Below are 23152 nucleotides of genomic sequence, written 5' to 3'. Positions count from 1 at the left end.
CAATGAACATTATTGTCCTTGTTAAAATAATGTTGGCTTTATTTCATTATGAACATAATTTTTACTTCTGTTAATTAAGTAAAACTAAATTTTTGTACTAAAAAGGTTTTTTGTAGGATCGACAAAAGTAATTTATTTTAGGCCATTTGCAAAAAAAATTTTATATACATGTTTTCTTGCAACTATAGACCCAGTTAAGCAATTCCAAATTCGTTGATAATTACTATTTTTACGGTCGCGTACGGAACAAGAATACATATTTTTATTGTTATTTACCCATATATGATGTTGAAATAATTATAAATATCTACCTAAATATTTCATTTTTTTGTAATTCCCCAAACGCTACCCTCTCTTCATAATTAAAGACGTCCAAGCTTAGGTATTTCTTTTAGTGGGATGAAATGAAGGGTTTGAAATTTATAAGGGGGAGTAATCTAATGTGTTTTTTTTATGATTTTAAGGGGGTAAAACGGATTGAAAGAACCTATTATAATTCCGTTTCTCGACGTCGTACGCGGTCATACTCAATTTTAGAAGGGTAACGCAAATTTCAGATTCCAGATTTCGCGATTTGAGAAAAATTCATCTTTATATCATAGCGAATTAAATAATCATGTAAGCATCGCTTTTATCTTAAAGAGAAAATAAGTAAATCAAATCGCGAAAACTGAGATCTGAAATTACCGTCACCCTTCCAACATTGCGTACGACTTCGAGAAACCGCATTTTATTATTTTCCATCGCAAAATGATTGATTTCATAGTTTGAGAGTGGTAAACCCCCACCCCTCGCCCTGGAAATCTTTATGATTGTGAAATTATTCTAAATGTACCTATTCTAAATGTTACTTTTCTTGTAATTCACAGAAAAACCTGATCTTGTAATGTGATTCACGCTAACTCTCTCTTCCATTTTATGTGATGAAAACTCGTTTTAAACATGCTACACTGACATCCAGGGGTTTGTGTTTTAGTAATCCGACCCCCCCCCCCCTTATTCGAATTAGAGATAGGTGTTGTGGGGGGGTGGGGAGAATACAACTTGGACGGTAGGATCACACCCCTGTATGTATTACACCCATATATGATGTTGAAATTATTCAAAATACCTTCAAGTTGTTGCCTACTTATTTTTGTAATTCACGAAATGACTGATCTATAATTTACGCTTACTCTCTCTTCCATTTTATATGCTGAAATCTCGCTAACTAGTTAGTCTCGTATACCTACTAGGTACATGCCTTAGTTTACAAAATATTTTGATTTTATACTAAAATGTACACTTCAAACAAATAGTTTCCACACCTTAAACAACTGATGTGTTGGTAATTGGCCAATATTGTGATATTTTTATACTAAATTTTTATGCCATATTTGTGATAATTTTTTAATCAAACTTTTTGAAAAGAACAGTAAAATGTTATCCATGATTTCTTATTTTGCAAAACTAAAAGCAAAAGTTTTTCATTTCGCTGAATAGGTATATAAAATTCATGTATTTTTATTTTTGATTGAAAGTAAAGAATCCTAAAACTAAAAAAACTTCCAATTTTTGACCTACTAAAAATTTAAGGGCATTATTTAAGTAATAAGAAATTGTGATTTAAATTCTAATATTTAAAAAGAAATTTTATATGTTATTTTTTTGTAGCTCATTTTGATATAAAAAAATTCTCTTTAACTTCCAATGCATATTAACAATGCATCTTTGGTATTTATGTTTGAAAATTTATTTTGTTTCAGAACAAGAAAATCATTTCAAAATGAACAAGGAGCAGCCCCCTCCATATCCTGCTGACCCTGTCCCTCAGGTAGTTCAATATTTCGTTTAGGGGGATTGTAGAGATAACGTAGTTCTGGAATAAAGGCAAGGAGGCTTGCATTGCCTTAGAATTTTAAAAACTTGCCTGATATCAAATTCAATGCAAAATAAAATTATCTAAAAAACGCCAATTTTTATTAACAACCTTGGATCATGGAAAGAACACGAAGTAGCGGGTTTCGTCGTATTTCACAGTAGTAGAGCCACCAACAGGGGCTAGAAATTGGAGAAAAGCTACTGTGAAAATACGACGAAACCTGCTACTTCCTTTTCTCTCTATTATCTCAATCTTTATCTCTAATTACGATATCTCCAATCCAGATTAAGTATTCTTAGTGAGGATTACCTACCACCCTTCATATAATAATCCTAATTATTCTTATAGTTGTAGTTAACTTATTAAAAGCATGAATTATAATACTAACTAAATCTTTTTTAAGTAGCTTCATTTAGAGAATTAAGGGGGGGGGGAAGTTTTGCCACTTTCGCTTACTCCGTGATTATTGGGCTAGGTATTAAAGTTAGACTATAGGTTATTTGGGATAAAAGTTTACTTTTGGGTAGTAGCTCACGTATTTTTAATCACTTTTTGGATAACCCCACCCCCTAGCCCCCCGGGGCTCAAAAACCCCCTTAAAATGAACCTAACCTTAATTTTCTCAGGAACAATTTGACCAATTGAGATGATTTTTTAAACTTAAGCTTTTATGCTTATAAACTACCTTCTAGTTTAGAAGTCACCCCCCTGCCGCCAACCCCTAGCCCTCCGGGGCTCCAAAAAACCCTAAAAATGAACCTAACCTTAATTTTCTCAGGAACCATTTGACCAATAGAGATGATTTTTTAAACTTAAGCTTTTATGCTTATAAACTAACTTCTAGTTTAGAAGTCACCCCCCTGCCGCCAACCCCCAGCCCTCCGGGGCTCCAAAAAACCCTAAAAATGAACCTAACCTTAATTTTCTCAGGAACCATTTGACCAATAGAGATGATTTTTTAAACTTAAGCTTTTATGCTTATAAACTAACTTCTAGTTAAGAAGTCACCCCCCTGCCACCAACCCTTAGTCCTCCGGGGCTCCAAAAAACCTAAATATGAACCTAACCTTAATTTTCTCAGGAACCATTTAACCAATAGAGATGATTTTTAAAACTTAAGCTTTTATGCTTATAAACTAACTTCTAGTTTAGAAGTCATCCCCCTGCCGCCAACCCCTAGCCCTCTGGGGCTCCAAAAAAAACCTAAAAATGAACCTAACCTTAATTTTCTCAGGAACCACTTGACTAATAAGAGATGATTTCTGAAACTTAAGCTTTTATGGTTATAAACTAACTTTAAGTTTAGAAGAAGCCCCCTGCCACCAACCTCTAGCCCCCCGGGGCTCAAAAAAACCTAAAAATGAACCTAACCTTAATTAAAATTTCTTATTTGAAGAGTTAGAGGTACATTTATTAAACCAAATATGCTTATTTTTGGATGTTATTGATATATTTGCTGAAAAAAATTAGAATCGGCTTCCAGGTTCAGGTGCTGCAGGCCTCCAGGTCCACTCTGGAGACAGGTAAAATTAAAATTTCTTATTTGAAGAGTTAGAGGTACACTTATTAAACCAAATATGCATCTTTTTGGATGTTATTGACATATCTGCTGAAAAAATTAGAATCGGCCTCCAGGTTCAGGTGCTGCAGGCCTCCAGGTCCCCTCTGGAGACAGGTAAAAATTAAAATTTCTTATTTGAAGAGTTAGAGGTACACTTATTTAAACAAATATGCTACTTTTTGGATTTTATTGACATATCTGATGAAAAAATTAGAATCGGCCTCCAGGTTCAGGTGCTGCAGGCCTCCAGGTCCACTCTCGACAGGTGAAAATTAAAATTTCTGATTTGAAGAGTTAGAGGTACACTTATTTAACCAAATATTCTTCTTTTTGGATGTTATTGACATATCTGCTGAAAAAATTAAAATCGGCCTCCAGGTTCGGGTCCTACAGGCCTCCAGGTGGACACTGGATAGGTAAAAATAAATTTTCTTATTTGGAGGTTAACTTATAAAACAAACCATGCATTGTTTTTGATGTTAATAACATACTTGAAGATAAAAATTTAAATCGGCCTCCAAGTTCAGGAGCTACAGGCCGCCAGTTCAACTCTAGACATGAAAAAATTTAGATTCTTAATTTAAGAGTTAGAGGTCAATTCCCAAGAAAATAAGCATCTTGTTGGATAATATTACCATATTTAAAGAAAAAATAAAATCGGCCTCCAGGTACTGCAGGCTTCTAGATGGCTTTTTGGGGGTATTTTCAGATATTTTCGCTGTTTTTTTTCTCAGTTTTTAAAAACATGTTAGGTATCATATTCATTGATACTTTTTGATATGGACACTTTTACCTGCGTCTTGGTGACCGCTGGTTGCAGCTGGCCAGGTGAATATCTGAACTTGGAGCCAAATTAATATTTTTCTCCAGAAATAGTAATAACAGCCAAAAGATCCATATTCTGTTTTATAAGTTGCCCTCTAACTCTTCAAATAAGAAATTTTAATTTTTACTTGTCTCAGGAGTGGACCTGGAGACCTGCAGCACCTGAACTTAGAGGCCGATTTAAATTTTAGCTTCAAGTATGTTAGGAGGCCGATTTAAAACTTTTTCAGCAGATATGTCAATAACATCCAAAAGAAGCATGTTTGGTTAAATAAGTGTACCTCTAACTCTTCAAATCAGAAATTTTAATTTTCACCTGTCGAGAGTGGACCTGGAGGCCTGCAGCACCTGAACCTGAAGGCCGATTCTAATTTTTTCAGCAGATATGTCAATAACATCCAAAAATAAGCATATTTGGTTTAATAAATGTACCTCTAACTCTTCAAATAAGAAATTTTAATTAAGGTTAGGTTCATTTTTAGGGTTTTTTTGAGCCCCGGGGGGCTAGAGGTTGGCGGTGACTTCTAACTTAAAGTAAGTTTATAACCATAAAAGCTTAAGTTTCAGAAATCATCTCTATTAGTCAAGTGGTTCCTGAGAAAATTAAGGTTAGGTTCATTTTTAGGGTTTTTTGGAGCCCCGGAGGGCTAGGGGTTGTAGGCAGGGGGATGACTTCTAAACTAGAAGTTAGTTTATAAGCATAAAGGCTTAAGTTTTAAAATTCATCTCTATTGGTCAAATGGTTCCTGAGAAAATTAAGGTTAGGTTCATATTTAGGGTTTTTTGGAGCCCCGGAGTCCTAGGAGTTGGCGGCAGGGGGGTGACTTCTAAACTAGAAGTTAGTTTATAAGCATAAAAGCTTAAGTTTAAAAAATCATGTCTATTGGTCAAATGGTTTCTGAGAAATTAAGGTTAGGTTCATTTTTAGGGTTTTTTGGAGCCCCGGAGGGCTAGGTGTTGGCGGCAGGGGGGTGACTTCTAAGCTAGAAGTTAGTTTATAAGCATAAAAGCTTAAGTTTAAAAAATCATCTCTATTGGTCAAATGGTTCCTAAGAAAATTAAGGTTAGGTTCATTTTTAGGGTTTTTTGGAGCCCCGGAGGGCTGGGGGTTGGCGGCAGGGGGGTGACTTCTAAACTAGAAGTTAGTTTATAAGCATAAAAGCTTAAGTTTAAAAAATCATCTCTATTGGTCAAATGGTTCCTGAGAAAATTAGGGTTAGGTTCATTTTTAGGGTTTTTTGGAGCCCCGGAGGGCTAGGGGTTGGCGTCAGGGGGGTGACTTCTAAACTAGAAGTTAGAATAAGCATAAAAGCTTAAGTTTAAAAAATCATCTCAATTGGTCAAATTGTTCCTGAGAAAATTAAGGTTAGGTTCATTTTTAGGGGGTTTTTGAGCCCCGGGGGGCTAGGGGGTGGGGTTATCCAAAAAATGATTAAAAATACGTGAGCTACTACCCAAAAGTAAACTTTTATCCCAAATAACCTATAGTCTAACTTTAATACCTAGCCCAATAATCACGGAGTAAGCGAAAGTGGCAAAACTTCCCCCCCCCTTGTTTAAATATTTTAAATAATGTTGATTTAAGACTAATTAGCATTTTAATTAAAAAGATATACCTTAATAGTGTTTGTACAGGGGTGTATATTCTACATGGGATCCCCGGCTCAGGGGGGTGGAGGGGGGAATAAAAAATAAGGGGGGGGGGGGAAGTTCTGCCACTTTCGCGTAAACAGTGTGCAGTGGACTAGGTATTGATTTTAGATTATAGGTTATTTAGGATAAAAGTTTACTTTTGGGTATTAGTTCACGTATATTTAATAATTTTTTGAATAGGTCTCCAGGTTCAGGTGCTGCAGGCTGGAAGGTCGTTTCTGGACAGGTAAAAAAATTAAAAATTTTTTGTTTGAAGAGTTATAGAGCAACTTATAAAACAAAATATGCTTCTTTTTGAATGTTATTAACATATCTGCAGAAAAAATTAAATTCGGCCTCCAGGTTCAGGTGCTGCAGGCCTCCAGGTACACTCTGGACAGGTAAAAATTTAAAAAAATTATTAGAGTTAGAGGTACACTTATTAAACCAAATATGCATCTTTTTGAATGTTATTACCATGTTAGAAGAAAAAATGACAATCGGCCTCCAGGTTCAGGTGCTGCAGGCCTCCAGGTACACTCTGGACAGGTAAAAATTAAGTTTTCTTATTTGAAGAGTTAGAGGTACACTTATTTAACCAAATATGCATCTTTATGGATGTTATCATCATATTTGCAGAAAAATTTAAAATCGGCCTCCAGGTTCAGGTGCTGCAGGCCTCCAGGTACACTCTGGACAGGTAAAAATTAAAATTTCTTATTTGAAGAGTTTGATGTACACTTATTTAACCAAATATGCATCTTTTTGGATGTTATTACCATATTTGAAGAAAAAATGACAATCGGCCTCCAGGTTCAGGTGCTGCAGGCCTCCAGGTACACTCTGGACAGGTAAAAATCAAAATTTCTTATTTGAAGAGTTGGAGGTACACTTATAAAACAAAATATGCATCTTTTTGGATGTTATTACCATATTTGAAGGTGAATTGACAATCGGCCTCCAGGTTCAGGTGCTGCAGGCCTCCAGGTACATTCTGGACAGGTAAAAATTTTAAAAAAAATTATTTAAAGAGTTAGAGGTAAACTTATTAAACCAAATATGCGTATTTTTGGATGTTATTATCATATTTGAAGGTAAATTGATATTCGGCCTCCAGGTACAGGTGCTGCAGGCCTCCAGATCCATTCTAGACAGGTAAAAATTAGAAAAAATTATTTAAAGGGTTACAGGTACACTTATAAAACCAAATATGCATCTTTTTGGATGTTATTATCATATTTACAGAAAAAATTCAAATTGGACTCTAGTTTCAGGTGCTGCATGCCTCCAGGTACACTCTGGACAGGTAAAAATTAAAATTTCTTATTTGAGGAGTTAGAGGTACACTTATTAATCCAAATATGCGTGTTTTTGGATGTTATTATCATATTTGAAGATAATTTGACAATCAGCCTCCAGGTTCAGGTACTGGAGGCCTCCAGGTCAACTCTGGACAGGCAGATAAAATATTTTTTAATACTTTTTAATTTAGAATATCAGAGGAACTTTTAACAAATATAGAATATAAAAATAAATACAATTTTTGCCAGAAAGTGTCAGGAATTGAATATACAATCTAAGAATTTCTTTATATTTTACTAACCTGGATGGAGAATCTGTAGCTCTGAATGACATCTGGATAAAATTAACCTCTCTCAGTAGTAATTTTAAAATTATTTCACTAGCATCTATACTTTATAATCTGAATCCTATTGAAATTGCATTCCCCATTCTGAGTATCTGTAATATTATATCTTAGACAGAATTATATTTTGCATATGTGTGGAAAACCATACATAAACAAAAAGTAATAAATACAGATCTATCTAGCTGGCTCCTGGAGGCCACCTTGACCCTATCTGGAGCACAACTCAAACCTTTCATCTAAATAAAACAAATTATAAAATTGATTTTTTAAACCTGTCCAGCAGGCTCCTGGAGGCTACCTAGAGCCTGCCTGGAACAAAAATAGAAGACTTACTTAATAAATTTTGTCATATTATTATATTTTAATAATTTTCTATTTAGAAACCTTTCCTCTAATATCAAATATTACCTTTATTGGAATTTACCTTGCCAGCGGCCACAAGCAGTCACCAGTGGTCACCAGGATCCAGGTAAGGTGTCCAAATCAAAAAGTATCAAAAAATATTATAACTGCCTGTCCAGAGTGTACCTGGAGGCCTGCAGCACCTGAACCTGGAGGCTGATTGTCAATTTACCTTCAAATATGGTAATAACATCCAATAAGTTGCATATTTGGTTTAATAAGTGTATATCTAACTCTTTAAATAAGAAATTTAAATTTTTACCTGTCCAGAGTGTACCTGGAGGCCTGCAGCACCTGAACCTGGAGGCCGATTGTCAATTTACCTTCAAATATGGTAATAACATCCAAAAAGATGCATATTTTGTTTTATAAGTGTATCTCTAACTCTTCAAATACGAAATTTTAATTTCTACCTGTCCAGAGTGTACCTGGAGGCCTGCAGCACCTGAACCTGGAGGCCGATTGTCATTTTTTCTTCAAATATGGTAATAACATCCAAAAAGATGCATATTTGGTTAAATAAGTGTACATCAAACTCTTCAAATAAGAAATTTTAATTTTTACCTGTCCAGAGTGTACCTGGAGGCCTGCAGCACCTGAACCTGGAGGCCGATTTTAAATTTTTCTGCAAATATGATGATAACATCCATAAAGATGCATATTTGGTTAAATAAGTGTACCTCTAACTCTTCAAATAAGAAAACTTAATTTTTACCTGTCCAGAGTGTACCTGGAGGCCTGCAGCACCTGAACCTGGAGGCCGATTGTCATTTTTTCTTCTAACATGGTAATAACATTCAAAAAGATGCATATTTGGTTTAATAAGTGTACCTCTAACTCTTCAAATAATTTTTTTAAATTTTTACCTGTCCAGAGTGTACCTGGAGGCCTGCAGCACCTGAACCTGGAGGCCGAATTTAATTTTTTCTGCAGATATGTTAATAACATTCAAAAAGAAGCATATTTTGTTTTATAAGTTGCTCTATAACTCTTCAAACAAAAAATTTTTAATTTTTTTACCTGTCCAGAAACGACCTTCCAGCCTGCAGCACCTGAACCTGGAGACCTATTCAAAAAATTATTAAATATACGTGAACTAATACCCAAAAGTAAACTTTTATCCTAAATAACCTATAATCTAAAATCAATACCTAGTCCACTGCACACTGTTTACGCGAAAGTGGCAGAACTTCCCCCCCCCCCCCCCTTGGTTGGAGGGGGGAAAAATGTAAAAATTAAGAAAACTGAAAATATTTTTTCCATTTCCCCATCCTCCTTGGTGAAAAAAACTTGGTGTGAGGGATAAAATAAATAAAATATAGAGTTCTTTAAATATTTTTTTCCATTTTCCCCCTACTTGGTGAGAAAAAACTAGGGGGGGAAAAAAAATATAAAAAATTGTAGCAGGGGAAAAAAATCTTGTGCAGAATATACACCCCTGTGTTTGTATATGAAAAACTACCGGCAATGCCCCTAGCATCATAGGCTCTGTATTCAAAGGGGGCAGAAAGAGGAGGTCAGGATCGTATATTTTCCAACCTCCTTGTTTGTTCCCCCATCCCTCTAGTTTTTTTTTATCAATTGATATATTTTCATACTTTAAATTCTTCTTCTTTTAGAAAATATTTACTCCTTATTTTATGTAGGGTAGTGCGGGGTAATTCCGGTCAATTTTTTGCTTCAACTTGAAAAAAAACATACTTCCCAAAAACTTTTTCCGGTTTTTAAGAGTACAAATGAACGATATGGCAATAACGAAGAAGCCTGTCTTGGTCCCATTAAGATCTCGCAACTAGAAGTCGGTCAAAAATCGGTTTAAAGGGCGGCGGTTGGCCTTTACCGGAATAACCCCACCGGTGGGGATATTTCGGTCAGTTGACTTTGGGGGGGTGGAACACCCCCTTAAAATATTTTTTTTTAACATTTTAAACTATGAGTAGAAAGCTGAGGTCATTAGCTTTCTAACGGTACTAGTCGCATGCAGATCAGACAATTTTTTGACAACATTTTCCCCATTTTAAAAAAAGTCGGTAAAATTGAAAAAAAAACATCAATTTTTTTCATGCAAACTTTAAAAAAAAAAAATCATACTTTTTATTATACTAGCGGCTTCGCCCCTAGCCTCTAGGGGCTTTGCCCCAAGAAAAAAAATAATTTTCTGCACCAGCAGCACCAGCTGCACCAGCAGCACCAGCTGCACCACCAGCACCAGGAGAATTTTTTGGGAGGGGGGTAAATTTTCATTTTTGGGGGGGTTGGGGGTGTCCCACCCCCCAAGAAAATAGCTTAAAACCACCACAGGACCGATAGGTATATACCCTGAAGAGTAGAATCCAATCGGTTCAGTGGTTACCGAGATCTTAAGCTTCAGACAGACAGACGGACAGACGGACAGACGGACAGACATCAAGCTACTTTGTATTATAGATGATAAGGTTTTTTTGAGCTTTATACATAAATTAGAGGCAATTTCTGATTCGCAGGTCTTGGAATTTCTTGAAAAAAGTGATTTTTTCCCAAAAAATTTTTAATTTTAAAAATTGATACATTTTTGATACATTTTTTCTTGTCTCAAATTGGCTAGGATTGACCTACAAGGGTGGTTAAGGTGTCTAAAGATGCAAAATTACATGCCTGACAATTAACTCGAAATGATATGGGGTCTAACTCTAATATTTCAACACATTTTATGCAACAGGAATTTTGAAAATGCAAAATCTTGAATATGTACTCTAAATCTTGGAGATAGAACCCATATCCTGGGGAGTTTTTGTTAGGACATGCAAAGAGCTTTCTATAGACACCTTAAACACCTTTCTAGCTTAATCCTAGCCGATTTGACATAAAAAATCCAAACCGTGCAAAAATCGCGAACACCCTCTTATACGAAAAAGATGCAAGGGTTTCATATGGAATTTTAAATCTTCTAGCGGTCTTTCTAATAGACATACCCCTTCTTACATGAGCCAATGCAGCTGATACATCTTCAGGCAAATATTTAAGGCGTTCCTTTGGGTGATAGACTCTTCCCATTACTATAAAAATGTGTCTGAAAAATTTTTAATGTCTTTACAAATTGAAAAGCTTAGGCAACAAAACATGACATAATACAAGCAGTAAAATGACTAGTAATGTACATCACACAACAGGCAAGGCAATGATTAAAGCTTAGGTCATGCATTTAGGTTGTTTATGCTTCCAGATCACCTAAATTAAACATTAGGGTATTATACAGTTACTAGCGGCTTCGCCCCTAGCCTCTAGGGGCTGTGCCCCAAGAGGTTTGATCAACCTAATTTTTCGTATTTTAGATTTAAAAAGAAAAATTAAAAAAAAAAATTTTTGGGGGTGGTATTTTTCATTTTTTGGGGGGGTTGGGGGTGTCCCACCCCCCAAGAAAATAGCTTAAAACCATAACAGGACCAGTAGGTATATTCCCTGAAGAGTAGAGCCCAATCGGTTCAGTGGTTACTGAGATCTTAAGCTTCAGACGGACAGACAGACGGACAGACGGACAGACAGACAGACAGACATCGTTCTACTTTGTATTATAGATAAATACAGTAATAAAAAAAAGTAAAAAAAGTGACTGGAATAGACCATTTTTTTTTAGACGAAAAAAAAATTATGAAAAAATCAAGTTAAAACAACGCCTCCAATTGCAAACGATAAATGAATGCCATATCTTTCATTTTACAAAAACCTGGGGGTCGATAGGACTTACCATTTTTTCACAATTTTAGATTGAACATGGCCTATTTTGAAATTTTTTTTTTGCAAATTTTTTGCAACTTTTTGAGGGCAAAAAAATCATAGAAGGAGTGATCTGATAAAAATTTGCTGAAGTAAGAAATGAAAGTATAGGCAATAAACTACAATTTTGCTTTTCTGAAGATCTCTCGCAAACGTTTAGAACACCTGTAAAAAACGGTTTTAAAAAAGTTGGTCGTTTGACCGGAATTGACCCGATGACCGCCTTAACCCCGCACTACCCTACCTACTTTTAATTTAACCCAAGATTTTTCTTTATTCTTTCCAATCTTGCTATTACTAACATTTCTTAAAAATAACGTCATAATACAAATTTTAGATAAAGGTAGACATTACTTTCAAGATTAGTACTTTATAATTTTGAGGAAAAAATTTGCGCATTTTTACTTATTACTACTATTAGGCAAGTGTCTATTATCCTCCAACCCAAGGGTATTCTCCCTACCCACAGCAGCAGCAGGTACTAACTATAACTCTACTGATAAATCAAGGAATAACAATCTCAGGAAGTTTTTTACTCAATCTTATATTACTATGTTTGTCTTTAAAATAAATCTAAACCATACTGAGCTTGTCATCCCTGCTAATTATATGGCTAGTGAACTTGACAATTTTTCTTTTAAGCATTAACACTGAATATTCTAAGATTTTGAAGAACAGTAATATTACCCCATTGCAGGGATATTCCCTGCCCCATTGTTTCTAATTTAAGAAAATATTTCAATTCTTTGCTTTTATGTTCATTTTTACAATTTGCTTACAAGGAAAATTGTCCTATTCTCATAATCTTAAATAGATTAATGAAAATCTGCTTTTATTGCATGTTAAAACTGCACCCCACTAGAATATTTTGGCTTGTTTTTGTTTTGTTGTGTTTTCTTGATGTACCTATAGGTTATTTATGAAATTTTTTTTTGTTAATATTTTTAAATAATTTTATTTAACTTTTCGTTTCTTTAAAAGGGAACTATCTACGAACGAGAGCAAGTGATTCTAAGCACCTTTCAGCATTTACTCATAGTACTTTTTTAGTGAATATACTGGGTTTATGTTTAATATTTGGTTTATCAACTAAAAAGTTGGATTTTTCCATGGTTTTATATGAAAAAAACTTTGAAATGTAAATTGCAAAAGTACTTTAATTAAACTGTTTACAATTTTACAAGTTACCAACCAATCAAAATAATACACTTTTGTGTAAAAAGCTTTTAAAGAACAGTCTGAACTCATCAAAACATTTGATAATATTGGACCAAAAAATGCTTTACTTCTCAAAGATTTTTTGGTGAAACCTAACTTTTTAGTCGATAAACCAAATATTAAGCATAAACCTAGTATATTCACTAAAAAAATACTATGAATCAATGCTGAAAGGTGCTTAGAATCACTTGCTCTTGTTCGTGGATAGTTCCCTTTTACATTTTTCCCCCTTTTTTCTTTTGGTAATAGGAAGGTAAAAGGCTGATAAAATTAACTTGTTTAGTACCTTTTATAAATCAAAAAGTTTTTATCATTTCAATGAGATTTTTAAATTATTTTTTTTATATGGCAAAAATATTGAGGAAAATATGTTGTTTTTCGAATAAAATATCTTTCTTTGAGTGTTAACTTTTGGTTCCCATCCTATTGCCAATTTTTTTTATTTCTTTTTATATTTTTAATTTTGTGTACAGGTTGGTGGATTTTATTCTGGACCCCCACCTGCTTATGATTTTCAGGTTATTTATTTTTCAGTTTTGATTTTCAATTTCAAAATTTTTTGTGTCCTTTCTGTTATTATTTTCTAATACTTAATATTTAGACATTTTTTTGGTTTGCACTTGATAAACACGTTTGTCCGTTTGATAATTGTTGTTATTTCGTAACTATGGCATAACACGAAGCGAGTCCGCTCGTTGTCGCGCGGGAATGTAATAGGTTCAAATCTTGGCACAACTAAAGACGTTAAAAATGGTTTCTTTCTACTTCTGCTATATCATGTGCACGTCAATATGGCCCTAAACAGGCGCCACTCATTGCCATATACAACTTTCATTTTCTACCGAAATGTAAAAAATCAAGTTCCAAATATGAACTTGTTCTTTGCTTGTTATTTTTTTCTACTTAAGTGCAATAGTATTATTCTTATAGTTTTTGATTAAATCAAAATTGATTTAATTTCAGGGCCAACCACCTTACCCTGTGCAGGGAGGGTTTCCCCAACAGCAGCCACCCTACCCCCAGCAACCCGGCTACCCTCAACAACAGGAATAGTTATCTTATCCTTTTTATCTGTTCAGAATCAGATTTAGCATGATATTGGCAGGTGTCGTACTTATGTCAAAAGAAATATGTACGACGTAGTTGCATTTGAAAATTTAAAGGTTGGGTACTTTTAACCAAGTTACTTTCGATCTAAAGACCTTTCGGCTTTGAACCGAGTGACCGTTGGGAATAAATTTGACCAAGTGACCTTTGATAGGTAGCTGTATACTCAAAACATATTATATTTTTATTTCAAGCGGCTTTGGCGGCTAAAATGCCTTTATTTGAAAGGAAAGCAGAAGTTTACAAATCTACTCTTAATTAACACCCTAGGAGTCTATATTCAAAGTTTCAATAAAAAATAAGATGATTAAAAAAACAGGCGTACGCTGGAGTTTACAACCAACCAGGGAACGTGGCAGGAGCTCAAAGTAAGTTTTTTGTTTTATCAACAAGGATGAAAACATACATAGAAGCGAAGCTAAAAATCAGATGGTAGGACAAACGAACATTACCACCCACTTGTATTGTGTTAGAACCTATTAAGTAGAATATTAAATAAGGACCTTCTATTAACGGTTTAATGCTTACTTTTCTATCTAGATCCTACTTTATTGTTACAGGACTTTTTGATAGTTTGAAATCACTAGAACAATTCTAACGTGCCCAAACTAACGATAAGAGCTAAAACTTATTTATAGAAATGATTCGCCATTAAAAATTGAAGTGGAAAATAAATCTATGTTGTTACGTAAACTTGTTATTACTAATATTATTACTAACATATTTATCTATATATTAAGGGGGGGGGGAGTTCTGACACATTTGCGTAAACCTGGTGTATAGGCTTTATCTTTGGACTGAGAGGATAGATTATTAGGGATAAAATCATTCTTATATGATGAATTTCCCCCAGATTTAAGATTTTTTGGATAGGCCTCCAGGTTCCAGAGCTACAGGCCTCCAGGCTGTCTCTCTACAGGTAAAACTGAAATTTTTTTTTTTAAAGAGTTAGATGTCAGCTTATGAGACAAAATATTTATGTTTTTTCTTCAAATATGTGAATAACAATCAAAAAGAAGTATATTTTGTTTTATAAGTTAACTTCTAACTCTTCAAAAAAAAATCTTATTTTTAAATTTTTACCTGTACAGAGACCACCTGGAGGCCTGGAGCTCCGAAACCTGGAGGCCTATCCAAAAAATGTTAAATCTGGGGGAAATTCATCATGTAAGAATGATTTTATCCCTAATAACCTATCCTCTCAGTCCAAAAATAAAGCCTATACACCAGGTTTACGCAAATGTTTCAGAACTTTCCTACCCTTAACATTTAATTTTTTAATGAATATTTGTTTTTTTTTTATTTTTGAGAGATAAGGTATTTTAGTCTAGTTATAAAGTTAAAGGCAATTTATTAGGAAGATATTTGTTAACAGTTTGTGATTGTTTTAACTTTTATTGGTAAGTAGGTATTTTAATTTCTTGACACTATGAATTTCAAAGTTTCAATCTTAATTTTTCAGGTTTTACTCTTGAGTTTAATTACTCAAACATAACCTATGTGTCCGTCCATGGGGATTACGACAAAATTGATACTGTTTAACAAAAGATTTTTTTTAGGGAGGGGGGGGGGGGAGAGGGTTACTTAGACATTTTTTTTGGGGGGGGGGAGGGGGTGGAGTATTATAAAGTATAAACTGGAGGGGGCCCTTTCCCCAAAATATAGGCGTAATTTTTTTTTGGAGGTGGGTTGGCCTAGAAAATCAAATAATTATAATTTTTTCTTGGGGGGGGGGGGGGGAGGTATTGGATATCTTCTCCCCCCCCCCCCCCCGATTCGACTTTCTTGTACGTTAAGTGATATTATATGTAGAAATAAGAACTTGTTTTAAAACAGCTGCGATAATAAAGACGCTTTTTAAAATGATGTATCAGAAAATTTCATCAGAAAAACGAGTAAACTAAACATTGTGTGACGTCAAATATTAGTAAAACCTGTTTTATAAACAAAAGTAACGTTCCATCGATTCTGTGAAAATTTCATAATAGCAAATATTCTCTTTCGACAATAAAGAAAAAAAATGCTGAAAGAAAGAAGTGAACTTTTTAGAGGTCCCTAAAGGAAATTGTCTTTTATATTTGTTTAAAATATCTTGGCCTTTCTGACAGACTTTAAAAATTTCTTTGCGAAATTGTTTAAACGCTACAATACCTATGACGTAATTTAGAAATACAAGGTTTTAAACTTTAGCCACAAATGTACTTTTAGCCGTGATATAGGGTCATTTTTTGTCATATAAGATTTGTTAGATTTCATAAAAAGTAATAGGTAGTTTGATTTATGGTATTAAAAGTGTTTAATTACTAAATATATTTATTATTTTCAATTTAAGCTAAAAGTTACAGTGATACGTCAATGGAATATATATTAATCATTCCCCTTATTCCAATGATTGAGATTATGTTTTAATAACTTGTATTATTGTGGCGTTAGTTAGGGTTGTTTGTAGATTAATTCACCCAATTCACTTTCTTTAGCTCTGTAAGATTAGAAATTGTAAAAATGACCAGTCACATATAACATTAAACAGTGGTGAGTTATTTTCACTGATATATTCTGTAATTCTTTGTTTTTTGTGTCTTTAGAAATCAGTTGATACTTAAGGTTTTGTTTATATAATATACATATTAGTCACTACAAGTGCTTCACTATATCTAGAGTCTAAACTATTTCATAATACTTTTTATTATAAGTGAAGCATCTCTTTACTAAGTAGGTTTTTGAAGATATCTAAAGATTTTTAAAACCATTTATTGTGCTTTTACTTTATAATTCAACTAGCGGCTACGCCTCTAGAGGCCTCTGAGGGAGAAGTTACCCAATATTGTATTTGTTATAAACCTTCCTTTGATGTAAAATAAGCAATAATGTAAAGGAAAACTATATCAGTCCTATCGCTTTTAAACTTTGTAAGACTTTAATTAAAAGCGAAGCTTTTCTATAATTAGGGTCAGTCCGTCTGTTCTGGCATGGTGATTCATGAAATAGTTAGTTACGATTAAGCGCAGCAACTTGTATGTTCGTTTAAAACATGCCAATTTTAAGCTTGACAACTCTACAAGTGTTAATGTTTGTTTGTTCCACCATTTAAGAGCTTTGCTCTTATGGATGTTGCCATCCTTGTTTTGTTTTGTTTTGTTTTGCTATGTCGAGCAGGTAGACTATCTAACTCTATTTTAAATACTAGCGGCTAAAGTCCTTTAGGGGCACTTGAGGAGGGGGAGTTAAATCACATAACCTATTTTTTTTAAATTTAGATTTTAAAAAAAAATTGGGGAGGGGGGGGGGTATGGTGGTAATTTTTTTCTCGTGGGAGGGTGTTGGTACCCTCCCTCAAAATAGTTATTAACCTTTCCAGGACCTATGAGAAGCTACCTTGTTAAGGAGAACACGATCAGTTCAGCATGTAGTGAGATCCTTCGGTACAAAGGGAAAGACAAACAAACACCCTGTTACTTTATTATAAGGATTAGGATAGAAACTCCGAATTTCGGATTACCATAATAAACATATTCGGATTTCTATCCCTGATTGTGACATGTTAAAATCATCCTGTTAATTTGAAACTTTCCAGGTGGAATGTTGAAGGATCAGGGATTCAACTATGTTGGCGGTGATGAGCCAGCGGATGAAATCCGCGGTTTCGGCGACAAAGCTGTTCGTCGCGGGTTTATTCGGAAGGTAAACTTTTTTTTTAATTTACCGTTGATTTAGAAATAAATTGAGGGTGAAAGTGGGTAATTTTTCCTTTATGCCTTATCTCTGAGAGGAGCCTTAACCCTGAGGAGCCTATACCTGCAGTGTACTAACCCTGCAGTGCCACAGTTCTCAACATAACCAAACCTAACCTGTCCTAAAGTTATAAACGAAAAACTACCACCCCCCCCCCCCCTTATTTTCAATTTATTTCAAAATCAGATGTGTGTTGGGGGGGGGGGGGTATCAGTTCAGTGATCAAGAGGTTCCTTTGTGTGTTCTATTTAAATCACTATATGCCTTTAAGACTGTAAGTCTACCAGTTCTTAGCTGTTCTTATGGGAAAATTGGATGTTCTTAGTCTAAAATCTGAAAATCTAATTTATATATTTTAAGGTTTATGGAATACTAATGTGTCAGCTTCTAATAACTGGTGGTATAATCGCAACACTCATGTTCTATCAACCAGTCAGAGAGTAAGTATTTCAATATTTTGAAGCGCGGATAAATTATCAAATAGCCATGTACATGAACGGTGGGAGCGGCGGTCCCGCCGCCGTTTTTATATAAGATACCGCTAGTTTTGTTAATAATTGACTTACCTTTTTTTTCAATTATATCTAAATCCGAGGGAGAAGTCTGGGTCGTCCCCCCCCCCCATCCACCTTCCCCCTAACTTAAATGCCCCAAGGGGCCTCAAGGGGCATAGCCTCAAACGCAATAATGAATGTCTTATCTGTCAAAGTATTAGAATGTATACTTGTTATTTTCATGAAATTTATTTTTTTGCTCAAAGTTACAGTATCCAAAAACAATTTCTAGATGTTCAGAGGGTTGTGTCAATGTGTATGTCTCTACGTGATAGGACAGAAATATTTTTTTTCAAGTATAGTAGTCATAGAAACTAATCTTCTTATATATGAATAGGTACTGTATGTACAACGTGTGGCCGTTCTACACCTGTCTTGGTGTCACCATTGTCAGTATCATTGTTCTGGCCTGTTGTGAAAGTGTAAGGTACGTAATAGTTATTTTTCGCATCGTAATATAGACAGCTTTCCGCGGATATTAAAGTAAAAAATTATGAGATAAAAGCAGTTTTGTCAACCTGGGTGGCCGAAGTCCCGGGTAACAAAACTGGTATTAAACTTGTTACTTTTAATTTAATAAAACTTACATGATTTTCAATAACGGCTTGGAATAGGTTCAAATCCAGTTGATATTAATCGGTTTCGAAACCATACTGGCATAATAGAGATAATCAAGAGACAGACTCTATAAAACAGCCAATAGGAAAATAATAGATAGTGTACAAAATTTAGTGAGAAAGGGTAGAAATTATTTTACTATCGTGTGAAAATTTCTCCGTAAGTCAGCTATGAATAGTTGAATTTTTTAGGATAGTTTGTCTGTTAGAATTTACTTTTTAAGTTTGACGAATTTTTGATTCACTTTTAAGTTTAAGGGATTTGCAACTACCCCTTTGTAATATTTATATGTATGTTACGTACTAAGATATTTTATTTCTAGGAGGAAAGCTCCTATGAACTTTATCATTCTTGGACTCTTCACTCTCTGCGAAGGATTTCTTTTGGGTATAGTGGCATCAAGATATGATGTAAGTATTTTTTATTAATCGGCGAAACTTTGTATTTTTATTAGTCAGTCTACTAAGTCCTAAAGGGTTTATTGGAACGAAAAAAAAATGGGGGGTTCAAAGTTGTTTTTTTTCGTATGTTAAAAATCCGAAAGGAATTCTAAATCTAGACTTAATCGTAATTGCAACAAAATGTAATTTTTATAGTTTTATTGAAAATAAATCAGCCTTGGTTTGTGTTAAATTTGTTAAAGCTTAGGTTGTTTGTATCTTATTTCTTTATTTAATACTAGCAGCTGTGGCCCTTGAGGCATCCAAGGGGCACTTTAAAGAAGGTGGTTGAGAGGATGGGGGGTTGAGCGTGGTTTGGCATTTTAAAAACCTATTCGGGGCCTATTATATGAATCTCCCCTGTAAAGGAGAGCCATAGCGACCCTGCGGTTAGCGAGATCTTTTGATACAAGTAGACAACTAGACAATCATCCTGTCACTTTTAATAAGAATTTTGATTTAGACTGAAGCAGTGCTTATTGCTGTGGGAATCACCTGTGGAGTCACTTTTGCCCTCACAGTATTCGCATTCCAGACAAAGATTGACTTCACCATGTGTGGCGGTAAGTATGGCAATCCGAGGCCAAAATACGATTCGGATTTAAACTTTTCAATCGATAATTTTATGAGGTACTAATACAAAAGAGTAAGCTTGTTTTTCTCTAAAAGGACTGGATAACAATTTAACATTTTCTGTATTGTCTTTTTATGACCCCTTAATCTAACTGAGAGAAAATATAACTGTAAACTATATGATAAATCTTTCTGTTTTTCAACAAAATACTACAATTTCTTAATGGCTACCTTATACTAATAGTTTGTTTTGATGAAATCAGGACTCGGCAGCCGCGACTCAGTCTATTTAGGAATGAGTTTAGTTAATGACATCTAGCTGAATTTGAAAACTATAATATGACGATTTCATTGAGGCTTACATGCGGCTGATGCACGGCTGCCGAGCCCTGGATTAAATTTTATATTTTTGTGCTCTAAATGTAATTTTTTTTTTGCAAGGTGGACTGTTTGCTGTGCTGATCATTTTCGTAATTGCTGGATTCATCATGGCGTTCCTCCCACAAACAAAGTAAGTAATTAATATTATTTTTTTTTACGGGGGGGGGGGGGGATATAACAAGAACGCTCCTTTGAGAAATTATGACATCATACAACTTCCTGTACTAGTTTTAAAATCAAGAATGAGTAGGTAATGAGGAAAGCTAGTAGTGAAATTCTAAAAAATATCAGCTGATTTATTTATTGTCTCCTTTTTCCCTGCCACATTTTCTTGTATCTGATTTTTAAAAAAATAATCAAGAAGCTTTGCTTTATTGCATGTAATCATCCCTGTTTTAAGGTGGACAATGATTGCTTACGGCGGAGTTGGGGCTTTAATTTTCTCACTCTACATTGTGTATGACACACAGCTTATGCTCGGAGGAAAACATAAGGTATATTATTATAATATGTATTTTATACTAGTGGCAACATCCAAGTCTTTAAAGGACATGGTAGATTAAAAAAGGGTATAAATCCACACCAAGAGATCTTTATAACCTTACCTGAAAAATGCAATCAATTCCGAGATCTTTAGCATTTCTAACTTAATATTATATGAGATTTTACGTGACACACAGCTTAAACTTTGCTGTCCCATAAGAATTATTGAAATAAGCTTATACAGGTTTTTTTTTAAAGAAACAAAAGTACTTAACACTAATAATATCTTATATTCTTGATTGGTCTTGGGAGTTGTGTATCAGAAAATAATATTAAGCAGATGTGGAAAAAAAATTGCCTCAATAAATCAGTTTGCCTTACTAAAATTAGTGAGGCTCACTAAAAATTTAGAGGGGATAATTTTGCCTCACTAAAATTTTAGTAAGGCAAGTTTTTTTTAAAGGAATTTACCTCAGTTATGTCTCAAAAAGACCTGGTCTCCAGAGAATATGATTTTTAAATGGTAGTGTTTCATCCTCATGAATAATAGGAACTTGTTTATTTTCAGTATTCTCTGTCACCCGAGGAGTACGTATTCGCAGCTCTCAACCTGTACTTGGACATAATCAACCTCTTCCTATATATCCTACAAATTGTCGGAGCTTCGAATTCAAACAACTAAATTCCAAGGTTATTCAAGACAAAACCTTTCATTAAGATACGGGGATAAGTTAGGTGAAACGTGAGATTTTTCTATTTCATGCATTTCTTGACTTTATTCAAAGTTTGTTAACGGACCAACTTTAGTTACATAGAAATGTTAAAATTGGAAGTCAGATGTCTTTTTGCCATGAAATTTCATGTTTTGTCGCATAAATTATCTCTATTGTAATATGACTTTATCATAACGTAAAAGCTTATTTAATTGGTATATGTATATTCCTGTTTCTAAACAAAATTTAATTAGGTATAACGTTCCTGAAAAAAAGTAGACTAAAAAATAACGACTAATAATGTAACTTTTTCATAGTTATTCACTATCAAATAAGTATTTTTTACAGGACCAAGTTAAAAAGGGACCTTGCTTTGAACTAATCTAATACTATAAACTGATAAAATAATTCCTAATTCAATATCCTTTTTCAACTAATATATCCAAACTATTATACCAATGTAATTTTTTAAAATCCTTATTTAAAATCCTCAATTCATATATTATTAATTATGCACAAAACTTTAATGATCATAGATCCCTTACTACCTACGTAACATATTTTAGGATATTTAGATATGGGTTAATAAAAGTTTACCCATTTTTAATAAACTCATTTTTAGTGATTCGTTGTGTGAAAAAATCAAGTTGATTTTTGGATTTCTAAAAACAATATTTTCAATCGTTTGGAATATATGTTTTAATGTTGTGAAAATCAATGTTACGTGTGTTTTAGTCCGTTCCTTTTGAAATCTTTTGGACTATGATTCGGTTATGTTGTATTTTTGATCAAAAAAATAAAATTAATAATGTGATTTTGTTTATAAAATCTGTTCTTCTATTCATGTAGTTCTTCGGTGTCTAAAATAACTCATATAATCAAAATAACTTAATATTCAAGTTTAATAGATTTTTTGCATATTCAAAATTTGCCTCACATTTTTTTTGAAAAAATAATAGGGACAGAGAAAGAAATCTGAAGAAAAAAATCGAAAGAAAAAAAACCAGTCAATTACAAATACTGTTTTCTACTAATTTTCATTCAGGATTCTTTTCTATGTTCCTTGTATAAGAAACCTCTCTGTAAATTTAATATGTGATATTATTATACCACCTAATAGAATTTTAGAGGTGTATATTCTCAACAAGATTCATTTTTTCCCCGAGTGCAAACTATTTCATTTTTCCCCCGCTTGTTTTTTCTCTAAAATGGGGAAAAAGGAAAATTTTTTTCAGTATTTTTAATTTTATTCATTTTTTACCCCTCCAAATTATTTTTTATCTCCCCCCTCCCCCGGCCCCTTCAGCTGAATATACAACTCTTTAGAATTTATCGTATTTATATATTTAATATTCTGCTGGTATCTATAGTTTCGGGAAAGATTTTTTAATTATTAAAAATATTGAAAATTCAAAAATTCATTTATTAAAAGTTTAGGTATTCAGTATTTGATAAATCAAATGCATTTTTGTTATGATTTAGTCAAAAAAGCAGTGGTGTACATTCTGCATACGATTCATTTTTCATATGCTGCAAAAAATATTAGATTTTTATTCCCCCCATCCCCTTTTGGAAATGCAGAAAAACAAATTATAAAATACTCAACAATAGGTAGATTTTATTTATATTTTAGGATTAAAGAAAATACCTA

General features: G+C 33.8%; 1 protein-coding gene across 4 annotated transcripts; it reads left to right on the top strand.

The window, feature by feature from the left end:
* The first annotated feature begins 64 nt into the window (after positions 1-64).
* LOC145328543 (protein lifeguard 3-like) lies at positions 65-21478 on the top strand. Of its 4 annotated transcripts, XM_080172272.1 has the most exons (13): positions 65-1813; positions 12104-12160; positions 13374-13418; positions 13864-13948; positions 14328-14375; positions 17582-17688; positions 18100-18179; positions 18631-18720; positions 19234-19321; positions 19815-19914; positions 20366-20435; positions 20706-20799; positions 21357-21478. In XM_080172272.1, the coding sequence occupies exons 1-13, from the start codon at positions 1703-1705 to the stop codon at positions 21468-21470; spliced, it is 1089 nt and encodes a 362-aa protein (XP_080028398.1). In that variant the 5' UTR covers positions 65-1702; the 3' UTR covers positions 21471-21478. The 4 variants fall into 4 exon arrangements, with proteins under 4 accessions (XP_080028398.1, XP_080028400.1, XP_080028399.1 ...); XM_080172274.1 differs by lacking the exon at positions 12104-12160; XM_080172273.1 differs by lacking the exon at positions 13374-13418.
* Positions 21479-23152: the final 1674 nt, after the last annotated feature.

Source organism: Acartia tonsa, chromosome 9 (assembly GCF_053477335.1).
Source record: "Acartia tonsa isolate MP-2025a chromosome 9, ASM5347733v1, whole genome shotgun sequence".
Taxonomy (NCBI): Eukaryota; Metazoa; Arthropoda; class Copepoda; order Calanoida; family Acartiidae; genus Acartia; species Acartia tonsa.
The sequence above is the reverse complement of the archived record's forward strand: the minus strand, read 5'-3'. Positions and strand labels throughout refer to the sequence as shown.

Bases quoted from the DNA above. Each gene is read 5' to 3' on its own strand.
- LOC145328543 (XM_080172272.1), top strand. From the start codon at position 1,703: ATGCATCTTTGGTATTTATGTTTGAAAATTTATTTTGTTTCAGAACAA. The intron at 12,161-13,373 runs GTACTAACTATA...TTTTGTGTACAG, and splicing joins CCTACCCACAGCAGCAGCAG to GTTGGTGGATTTTATTCTGG. The intron at 13,949-14,327 runs AATAGTTATCTT...TAAAAAAACAGG, and splicing joins CGGCTACCCTCAACAACAGG to CGTACGCTGGAGTTTACAAC.